The 10,736-nt window shown below is 54.7% G+C and overlaps 1 protein-coding gene and 1 non-coding gene across 5 annotated transcripts in view; both read right to left on the bottom strand.

Annotated features, from left to right (window-relative positions):
* Positions 1-10,736, bottom strand: part of TUBGCP2 (tubulin gamma complex associated protein 2) — a 39,425-nt gene that overhangs the window by 21,540 nt on the left and 7,149 nt on the right. For 2 of the 4 annotated variants that reach the window (XR_006741736.1, XR_006741737.1), the window contains 12 exons: positions 10,416-10,605; positions 9,360-9,505; positions 7,640-7,820; positions 6,986-7,166; positions 5,409-5,581; positions 5,071-5,199; positions 4,557-4,677; positions 3,853-3,996; positions 3,124-3,252; positions 2,059-2,222; positions 1,405-1,576; positions 423-443 (listed from right to left, as the gene is read on the bottom strand). Coding sequence is in view for 2 of the 4 variants with exons in the window: in XM_036439247.2 (XP_036295140.1) it covers positions 1,441-1,576; positions 2,059-2,222; positions 3,124-3,252; positions 3,853-3,996; positions 4,557-4,677; positions 5,071-5,199; positions 5,409-5,581; positions 6,986-7,166; positions 7,640-7,820; positions 9,360-9,505; positions 10,416-10,605 (1,694 nt within the window). In the remaining 2 variants the exon portion in view is untranslated. The remainder of the gene's footprint in view (positions 1-422; positions 444-1,404; positions 1,577-2,058; positions 2,223-3,123; positions 3,253-3,852; positions 3,997-4,556; positions 4,678-5,070; positions 5,200-5,408; positions 5,582-6,985; positions 7,167-7,639; positions 7,821-9,359; positions 9,506-10,415; positions 10,606-10,736) is intronic. The other 2 variants (XM_036439247.2, XM_045582156.1) reach the window with 1 other exon arrangement.
* Positions 5,718-5,820, bottom strand: LOC118719644. The gene has a single exon (XR_004988209.1). It is a non-coding gene; the product is annotated as a U6 spliceosomal RNA (small nuclear RNA).

The raw sequence follows: 10,736 nt of genomic DNA, 5'->3' as shown, positions 1-10,736 counted from the left end.
AGAAGTTCAAGTTCAATGGACCATTACTTCCCCGAGGCAATGGCAACAAAGGAAAGGCAGAGGGGCTGGCCCAGACTTTGGAGGCATCTTGGACAGAGGTGCCAGGGAAGCCCTGGCCTCAGAAGCAGTGTGGGCACAGCAACCAGGCCTGGACCGAGTGGGCCCCTGCGGAGGCCCGTGGGGACCGTCCCTGTGCTTACTCATGACTGTTCACTGGTAAATGCCGGGTGAACCGCAAGCCCCCTCTCCCCCCGCGGATTTACTTCTGTCCCTTCGTCACATATTCCAAGTTGTTTCACAGAAATTTGTCTGCCGTGACCATGAGGCTTTCCAGCGAACTGATCAGACGCCTGTGCGCAGCTCATTGGCAGGGACCTCACAGCAGCAGCCAGGACCCATGAGGGCCCAGGGGCTCCTGTCACACAGGACCCTCCACCCACCCATAGGACGCATCTAACTCTCCCCCAACCAGTGGCAGGTGCTGCTGGGGTGCCACCACCTGCAGCCTGGAGGTGCAGGCCAGGACGGGGACAGGGTACCTGGGCTTCAGGGCCAGGCAGGTCCCTCACCGAGAGCCAGGGGGTTCCCCTGCTCAATCCCCAAGTTGCATAACACCACGACCGGCAACGGGGTTGGCCGATAAGCTTGTTTGCTCACAGATGGTATCTATGCAACACGCAAAGAACCGTTTGTGGCTTGCCTAGCCCTGCAGGGCAGCAGCCCAGGCCAAGCGCCACTCCCACCTTCACCCCAGGGACCTGTGTGCCTAGGCTGCTTCTAGTCTCATTCCTCCTCAGTTGCCAAGGACGCCACCTGGAGCAAGTGGTTCAAACTGAATTTCAAAAATGACATGTATGAACCAGCAGAGTGGCACAGAGGTGTTCGTGGCAGCATCATCCTCAAGCTGGTGTGCCATCTACTGCCAAACGGGGGAGGTGGGAACAGCAAGGGCAGGTACTGCCAGATGGGGAAGCCAGGTCTGTGGAATGGGCCGCGGCAGGCATGCCCACTCAGGGCTGTCCTGGGGGCAGTCGCCTCAACCACTGCCTCAGGCTGCGTTATCAGTGGACACAGATCACTGCTCACCTACAGCACAAGGAGCTGCTGCCCCCTAGCGCCAGGAGCGAACCCAGCACATGGGTTTGAGGGACTTGCTCCACAAGGCACCTTGGCCATTAACCCTAATGTTGCTCAAATGCCCTTTTCTTTGAGGCCAACAACAAAACCCCCTAAAGTGCCCTTGCTCTACTTAAGCGGCTCACAGGTAAGCACCCCACCGGAGTGCCACTCTGGTCTGGGAGGCTGCTTGGCCCGAGAAAGACAAGCTGAGCGGGGTAACATTCAGACTCCACACTGAAATGGTAACAGCGCACCAACACGTCCTTCAGGAACATTTATTAGAAACCCTCCTTCGTGTGGTGGTGCAGGGCTCCGAGGGCCTCACTGGGCGGTGACGGCGACTCTGGGCACTGGTGCTGGGGGCCCCCGCGGGGTAGGCACTTGGGGGGCTGCCTTCTGGCTCCTCTCTGCAGACAAGCGCTCCAGGCGCTCCGTGTAGAAGCCGTTGAAGTCGAGCCTGAAGGGTGAGGGCAGAGCGGGAGCCTGTGGGCATTAGGCGGCAGGGACACCATCCCATCCCCGTTCCCCCACTGCCCCCCTCTCACTGCTCATTGACTCGAGGGAACACTGTTGATGGGGGAAGATAGAGGGCTGAAGGGGGTCCTCCCTGGGTCCTGGCTCTGGGAGCACCACGGAGTGAGGCTGACCTAGGCCCGTGGACATGGACCGATGTTGGGGGCATTGCCGGGCGGCTTGGGGAATGCACACCAGGCGACAGATGCGTGCTGTCACCTCAGGGAGTGACGGGGGACCAGCAGCAGCATAAGGAGGCCAAGGACAGACACCCTCAGGCCTAAGCAGAACTGGCCTCACGTTGTCCGTGGTGACCCAAGCAGGTGAAGGTGAGAGAAGATGGCAGGGAGCCAGCGAGGGAACCTGGGGCTCGCAGTCTAGGGGGGCAGGGACAGTGCCCACGACAGGAAAGCTGCCCTCACCCACCTGGAGATGACGCTGGCCATGCCGTGCTCGCAGTCGCTGGTACTGTAGATGCTCAGCCGGGCCAGGAGGTCAAGTAGATGGGATGAAAAATTCTTATCGAACTTATTGATGGTGGCCTCGAAGCTGGAGGCCAGCTGCGGCGTGTCCACGTGCTCGGCCAGGTGCTGGAAGACAGGAGCCCAGCTCGCCTTTACCGTCCTTTTAGGTTCTTCCAGCAGAAGGACGGACTTCAGGGAGTGTCCAAGTGATAACAGTATTGGTAGGGCACCATAAAAGTTCCCGAGACCGCCCTAGCTGATCTGGCTCAGTGGATAGAGTACTGGCCTGTGGACTGAAGGGTCCCAGGTTCAATTCCAGTCAAGGGCACATGCCAAGGTTGTGGGCTCAATCTCCACTAGGGGGCGTGCAGGAAGCAGCCGATCAATGGTTCTCTATCACTGATGTTTTTCTCTCTCCCTCTCTCAAATCAATATATATTAAAAAATAAAATAAAATAAAGTTCCTGGGACCACAGGATGGAGCCGCCCTGGGCAGTTGGGCCTCTCCCCCTGCCCACAGGGCACCAGGGTTTTCTCTGTGCAGCTCAGACTTCAGTACAGTCCATGTTCTCTCCTGCCCGTGAGGGGGACGAAACAGGGACCACTGGAGCTGGCACCTGAACCCATGATGGGAGCGCGCGCGCGCGCGTGCACGCGCGCACGCGCGCACACACACACACACACACACACACACGCACACGCACACACGCACACGCATCCTGGCATCTGAGAGCAGCCTGACCTTCAGGTAAGTAAACTCTAACCTACGCTTGCTGAGCGCCAGGTTCTGCAGGGCAGCCCTACAGCCTGTTGTGCAGACAAGCTGGCCTCACCGGCGCTCAGCTGGGCTGGGGTTTGAGGGTGAGGGGATTTCTGTGGCTTGTGTTTGGAACCTAATTTTAAGATGGTTGTCTTTTAACCAAACAAAAGGCAGAAACGGAAGGGTAGTAGCAGGTTTCGTTTTTAAGTGTTAGAATCCTAACACTGTCCAATCTCTCAGGAAAATGGAGGACCCGAGGCCACGCACCTTCCTGGCGAGCTCCTTCCGGGTGCGCTCCTCCGCCCGCTCAGCCTCGGTGGGCGGCCCCTGCATCGTGCCGTGTTCCAGGGTCAGGCGGCCCAGCTCGTCGTCCAATCGCATGCTCTGTGTAAACCTCTGGGGGCCCCAAAACACTTTTCGTTACAACCTACTTGCTCCCATTGACACCCCCCTTCCCCCTGCACCCCGGACATCTGCAGACTCGAGGTTAGAGGGTGGGCCCTCAGGGAGGCTGCAGACAGCCACACCATTTCCAGGCTTATGGGCCTATTTTTCTGGAAACACTTGCTTTCCATGGTGTTCTCCAGTTTGCAACCCAATATGGCTCCTAAATATCTACGGAACCGAGTTCACCTACTCCTGACCCCTTGGTCATCAGCCATCCCATCGCAGGCTTACTCCACCTCCCCACTGGTTCGGATGTCCCAGGAGCCTTCAGCCCTGTGAGCCCCCACGTCACTCCTTCTGCCTCCTGGCACTGTTTTCGGTACCACTGCTTTGGAGCCACTGCTTTTGACAGGCGCCCAATAAAAATGGAATCAGTAAGCTCTAACAAAAGGAAAGCCAGGTATTCAGGAACAGGCCAGGACAGAACCTGCAGCTGGGGTCCGGCCCATGGGCCAGGTGGGCTCAGGAAGGACGCTCAGGAGCACCTGCTGCCTGACGGACGGACGGACGGACGGAGAGGGACAGGGTGGGCAGGCCTGCGGCACGCACCTGCATGCAGTTAGTGAACATGACGCACACGGACATGAGCTTGGAGAAGACCTTGAGCAGCTCGGGGTTGGTGAGCATGCAGTCCTTCAGGCAGTTGTCCAGGAAGCTTGTGTGGTGGCCCAGCACGTCGTCGATGTTGGAGGCCTGCGGGAGCACCCCCAGATTGTCGTGTGCCCGGGGCTTCAGCCCTGGCTTTGCGCAAGTCTGTGTTAGTTCCATTTAAAAACTGGCCCTGTGGTCTTTTGAGGGAAATTCCTACACCACTCAAAGGAAATAATACTGAACATGCCCCAAAGTCCAAGCTTTGATTCCTAACGACAGGAAGCAAGAAGGAAACACTGCCACTTGCCACTTCCTGCTTTTGGAATTTGGTAACAATTGGTTCTTCCAGCTGAGAAGCCTCCGAGGGCCCAGAACGTGCTGGGGGGAGTGCAGGGCCCCCAGTTCTGAGGCTCTCAGAGCTCCCAGAGGACAAGGCACCCATGATGTTCAACAGCTCAGTCCTGGGGCAGATCCCGCACACACACAAACCCCCCGTGTCACGTGAGGAAGGACAGCGTGTGTACAGGGGCCCAGCTTCTCCCGATGAGGCCTCGCTGGTAGCATCACCCTGACACCCACCCAGCACCTTCCTCTCTGAGGGCCTTGAATGTGAGGGCCTGGTCGCTGCAGAGTCGAAGTGTCACAGTAAAGTCAGGACTCACGGACTTCAGGTTCTTCTCGAGGATGTGCCAGGTGGGCTCCATGACCTCGAACATCATGTAGTACTGAATGTTCTGAACAAAGTTCAGCATCCGCTGTCGCAGCGTGAAGGCGCCGGCAAACCTGGGTGAATAAAGACATCCAAGAGGCGCTGTGGAGCTGGCACCTGTACAAGACTCTCCTGCTCCCCACCCACCCAGCCGCAGTGTGGGGAGCCCGTGAAACCCATGATGCAGCTCCTGAGGCTCAAACACAGGCATAGCAACACCTGGGGCCGCAGACCAGCGAGCAGAATGCCTCGGGCTTAAACAGATGAGTGCTGAACCACAAGGGTCCCATCCCAGGAGCAGACTCACGATCCTTTGAGGGCTCCCGCCCACACAGGCGTGGTGGCAGGCCCACAGGTCTGTGCAGGCGGCTGGGGGGACAGGGCCGGTGCACCTGGTGGTCAGCAATAGCCCTGCACTGCACGGGTGTGCACGTAGGACCGCTTCCCCGTGAGGACAGAGAACGCACCACTTGGCGGAGTGCAGTGCGTGCTGCTTGGCGGCCTTGTTGCTGATCCAGACGCTGCAGAGCTGCCGCTCCACGTGCTTGCAGTAGAACATGTGCCGGAACAGCATCTGGTACCGCGTCAGGGCCTTCCTGCGGAGGAGAGGGCATGGGATCCCACCGACACCTGACATCATAAACAGGCTCCGGCTGTCAGACACACCGCTCTGCATCCAGGGCACCAGGCTGCCAGGTAACCCCCACAGCACACAAAAGGCTACAAGACAACGCCGGGGGCAGGCACCTCTGACCCTTCTCCCTGCAAACCATTCACTGAAGCTGGTGCCCGGGCCCATACTCACCTGTTAATGATCAGCGACAGGGGCCACCTGACCACGTAGTCGAAAGAGAAGGCCTCCAGGCCGCTGAGAGAGAGCTCCGTGGGGCCGGCCTGCACCATCGCCTTCTCCTGCTTGGTCTCAATGGCCAGAACCCGCAGAAGCTGAGTGATGAGGTCATGAGGCATCAGGTCAATCTTGGGGGAGAGAAAGAAAAGAACATGGAGAATGATCCCTTTGTAAAGTGTGCAGATGTCTAATCGCTGTGTTCTCACCTGGAGGCAGTGCAGTCATGTACGGTAACTGTAACTGAAAAAAGTGTGTGTTTTTTTTAAAAATATGGAACGCTTTACAAATGTGTGTGTCATCCTTGTGCAGGGCCATGCTAATCTCTGTGTCGTTCCAATTTTAGTATGCGTGCTGCCAAAGCGAGCACAGAATTTTTCACTTAAAAATTTAAAATAACTTATTTTTAAAAAGCATTAAGTCGTGACCCTTACCCCACCTGTGCATCTCAGCTAGAAAAGCAAACCCAGGACTGAGGTAAGTTCCTCTAAAGATGGGTTCTAAATCTCGAAGGCTGGCTTAAAAATACCAACCATTCAAAAAATACTGCTTCAAAAATAATACCACTTTCACTCTGGCCGGGTAGTTCAGTGATTAGAGCACCATCCTGATTAACCCAGGCCGTAGGTTCCATCCCTAGTCAGGGCACATATGAGAACCGGCCAATGAGTTCATGAATAAGAACAAATCCATGCTTCTCTCTCTCTAAAACGAAAAACAAGCAAAACAAGAATCCAGAGAAACTGAAACCAAAAATTGGTTTTTTGAAAGATCAATAAAATTAACAAACTTGTAACCACATTAACTAAAAAAGAAGACTCAAATGAGAAACTGAGACATAAAGCAGAGACATTACAGAAATGTCAACCTTACAGAAATGAAAAGGATCATGAAAGCTAATTCTAGCACCTGTGCTAGGTACACAAACGACCAAACTGACTTGAGAAACAACAGACACTAGACCTGCAGCCAGCAAGGAGATGGAGACGTCGTCAATGGAAAATTCTACCAAACGTTTAAAGAACCTAACACCATTCCTCCTGAAACTTCCAAACACTGAAGAGGGAACACTTCCCAGCTCAATCTATGAAGCCAGTGTTACCTGGGAACCAAGCTACAGACACCACAGGACATTCCAGGCCAATGACCCTGAAGGACAGGGATGCAAATATCCCTAACGCTGCAAACTGAATTCAGCTGCACAGTAAGAGGGTTACACGCCATGACCAAGTGGGACTTAAAATGCAAGGATGGTTCAACCCACAAAAATCAGTTTAATACACAATGAAAGGGAAAAACAGAGTATTATCTCAGGTGAGGGAGAGAGGAATAGAAACATCAGTGGTGAGAGAGAATCATCCATCAGCTTTCTCCTGCACGCCCCCTACTAAGGATCAAGCCCACAACCCGGGCATGTGTGCTGACTGGAAATCAAACCATGAACTCCTGGTTCATGGGTCGACACTCAACCACTGAGCAGCACTGGCCAGGCTCCTGGGCTTTATTTCAAGCATCTTTCGCAGGTGGAGGCCCACCTTGAGGTCGTCCTTGAAGGGGTCTGTGTTGGCGGTGCTCATGCGCAGGGCCAGCTCCAGCAGCGCCTCCAGGCGTGTGGGCGTGATGTCGTCCACTGGCTTCTTCAGCTCCTCCTCTGTGAGGTCCATGAAGTGCACAAAGAAGTCCCCCTGGTCCATCAGGAAGTAGCGCTTGATGGACCTTGGAGAGGTGACAGGTAGACATCAGTGAGACCACCGGGCATGCAGGCCAGCCCAAACTCTGGAGAAATGGGGGCAGGTGACTGACAAGAAAAAGCCACATGCACACAAAGGGCTCCAGCCTCATGCATGCAAAGCGACATGCATGGTCAGCTTATGATGAGCTGCAATGAGCTCTCTCAGGCAGGGGCACAAGACCACTGTGCCAGGACCTGCAGGGCAGCTGCCATAAAGGGGTCACTGCAGGCCAACGAGGGAGGCGCAGAGGCGTCACTGTGGGAGCCAAGGAGGAGCCTGGGGACCCCGGGCAGGGAGCAGGCTGGGGAGGATGTGTCCACAGGTGTCAGGCAGTAAGACTGGAGAGGACCTGGCCGTGTGCCCATTTGTGAAACAACACATAGAACTGCTGGGAGCTCCATGTCTTGGCCAAACCTTCTGCACATTTGCCCGCACTAACAGGGCGGAAGCACACACCTCAGGTGCGCCACGAGGTCCTGCTCCTCCATCAGGAAGTCCAGCAGGACTTTGCTGGCGTAGTTGAATGCCTTCTCAATCTGCTCCACATATGCTCGCTCCTTCAATGTATAGATGACCTCTTTGGCCACTGGGCAGGTGACATCATGACCACACTCTCTGACCACATTGAGATACTTTCCTGAAAAGAGATGGAGGTAAAGTAGGAATTCTGTTGTAGTGGCCACACACAAGCTGGAGGACTGGGCACAGAACAGACTGTGAGAACCACTCTGGAGCCTGCTCTAGCCATAGTGGAGACAGCACGGTGACCAGCCGAGGTCAGAAGCAGTGGTTTGCCGTGACTGTTTACATCCGATTTCTCTAATGGAGAGCACGGAAGCAATCTCAAGAAGCCCTGAGAACCAGCTTCTAAACCATCTTCCAACCCGTCCCAGACAGCCCCGCGCTCACCAAATGCCCAGACCCTGCTGCCAGCCCGTCTTCAGTCACTCCCCATGCACGTCTCTAAACCAGGCTCCTGCCCCAGGGGGGTGACTAAGAACCCAGTGGGCCTGTGTCCTTGGTGGCTTTCCCTGCAATGCGTGCAATACTGTGATATAACAATCAATACTCGGTTTTAGTCTGTTTCCAGCACCGAGTTCCTAAAACCCTTGAAATCTTTGTTATTTAGAAGCCCCTTCACACATACCTGAGTTTATGCTAATGAGGTGACTCTTGGCAGGCCCCGGAGAGCTGAAGGTGAGGCTGGTGGCCAGAGGAACCAGCCAAGTGATGATAAGGCTGGAACTTTTAACCTTGCCCTTATGTCTGGGGAGGGGCCAGGGGCTGGGATTGAGCTAATCACCAGTGGCCACTGCTTTACCCAATTGTGCCCATAGGATGGGACCTTCAGGACAACCCTAAACAAAGGGGTTTAAAGAGCATCCGGGTTGGTGAACATGTCCACCTGCCAGGAGGTGGTGCACCCCCGCTCTCTGGGGACAGATGCTCCTGTACTGGGGATCCTTCTAGATTTCACCCCACAAACCTCTTCACCTGCTGTTCATCTGAATCCTTTATCAAATCCTTTATAATAAACCAGCTTAGTTGCTAAATTGGTTCCCTGAGCTCTGTAAGCCGCTCTATCAAATTATCAAACGTGAGGAGGGGTCATGGGAATTCCCAGTTTATAGTCAACTTGGTGGCCTGGGACTCACGGCTGGTATCTGAAGTGAGACAGTCCTGTGCTCGCTTCGGCAGCACATGTACTGAAGTGGGACAGTCCTGTGCTCGCTTCGGCAGCACATGTACTGAAGCACATGACAATCTTGAGCGACTGAGCCCTTAACCTATGGGGCCTGCATGGCATCGGGTAGTGCCGGGACTGAGTCAGACTGCAGGACACCCAGCTGCTGCCCACAGAGAACTGGGGACCTGGGTGTTGGTGTGTAAATCTGGTGCAGTATTTTGAGAAAGTTTTCCTTTAATAGCAACAGAGTTCTAAAAATGCAATAGTTATGAGGAAGAAGAGGCACTTATTGAGACAACCTCTTAGGCTCAGGGAACAAATGCAGTCAACCAGACCACAGGAACCAGACACAGCCTGCACAGCCCGGCGCCTGCCTGCCTACCCACCCCTGCCCACCCCAGGACACAATCACAGAGGACACTGGGCATGTCCGGGAGGATGGGCCCCTCTTGAGGCCTACTGTTCTCCCTCCCCCGCCCCAGGCATCACCTGTGCTGAGCACCTTGCCCGCCATCTTCTGAAGGAAGGACGGGATCTGTCGCTGCACCACAGTGTACCGCTGGTCCCAGTACCTGTCGTTGTAGTCCTCCTGGATCTTCTCTTTCCGCAGCTCGTGCTCCTCGACCATGAACTCGCTGAAAGCAGAAAGGCATCTTGGGTCACAACCATGGAGGCCAACCACGGAGGCCAGGCACAGTCTCACTACCGTTAATTCTCAACTGTGAGTTAATCAAACCTGCCAACCACACTTGGGTTAGCAAGGTGACCTGGGGCCAGAGAGAGTTGGGGTCACAGAGCAGGTTGGGAGGCTGGTTCGCCTCTCAACAGAACCAGCCTGTCCTTCCACCTTGCATGTGGCTAACAGGACATGTTGAGGACGCTTTCCTGTCCAACAGAGTTGACACCTCACATCCCGTCTCAAATATCATCTACGCACCAGGACCTCAAAATTGCATCCCTTACTCAGCCCATCGCAGCAGCTTTTATTTGGGTCATTAGAAGAGAGACTATTCTTAGACCACAAGTCTATTTTGACAAGTCCTGGGCCATCTGGCTCAGCGCTCAGAGCGTCGGTCCATGGGCCTACGGGTCTTGGATTTGATTCTAGGCCAAAGGCATGTACCTCCATTGCATTTTATCCCAAGCCCCTGTTCAGACACATGCGGGAGGCCACCATTTGATGTTTTTCTCTCATGTCAATGTCTCTCTCTCTCTCACTCCCCCTCCTCTCTCTCTTAAAAAAAAAAAAAAAAAAAATCAATGGGAAAAAAGTATCCTTAGGTGAAGATTAAAAAAAAAAAAAAAGATATTTTGACAAATACATTCCTCAGCCTTTTGGCTAAAATCAAGTGTATAATGTTCTGAGAAATAAATCTCAACCTAACAGAACTCTGAGAGCTGACATATTTCATCGTATGCATTTACATCCGTCACACTGAGGAGCCCACACAAAGGCAGCTAAGAGGCCAACCTGGGTCCTTCACGTCACCGCACAACAGAATGAGCTGAAGAGCTGCCTGCCCGCCCTCCGCGTCCCAGCCCCACCTGTACGGGTCATTGATGATCCCCCTGTAGATCCACTTCTCTAGAATCTCAAAATAGGGCACGCTGGCGGCCTTGGTGAGGTACAGGCACAGCTCCTGCGCCTGGCTGTCGCCCGTGTAGTTGAAGCTCCGGTCGTGGAGGAGGCTCAGGGTGGACCCCCCAACACACTCACCTTTATCCACCGAGGTGGCTGCAAGGGGAAGGGGTGCTCAGTGCGGAGAAGGGGGAGGCCACGCAGAGCCTCACCTCCAACCTCCCCATGGGACAGGTGCTCCTTATGGGATACACCCAAAGCTGTAGGTGCAGAGCTTCCGGTTTCCT

This window comes from Pipistrellus kuhlii, unplaced genomic scaffold (assembly GCF_014108245.1).
Source record: "Pipistrellus kuhlii isolate mPipKuh1 unplaced genomic scaffold, mPipKuh1.p scaffold_m20_p_15, whole genome shotgun sequence".
Taxonomy (NCBI): Eukaryota; Metazoa; Chordata; class Mammalia; order Chiroptera; family Vespertilionidae; genus Pipistrellus; species Pipistrellus kuhlii.
The sequence above is the reverse complement of the archived record's forward strand: the minus strand, read 5'-3'. Positions and strand labels throughout refer to the sequence as shown.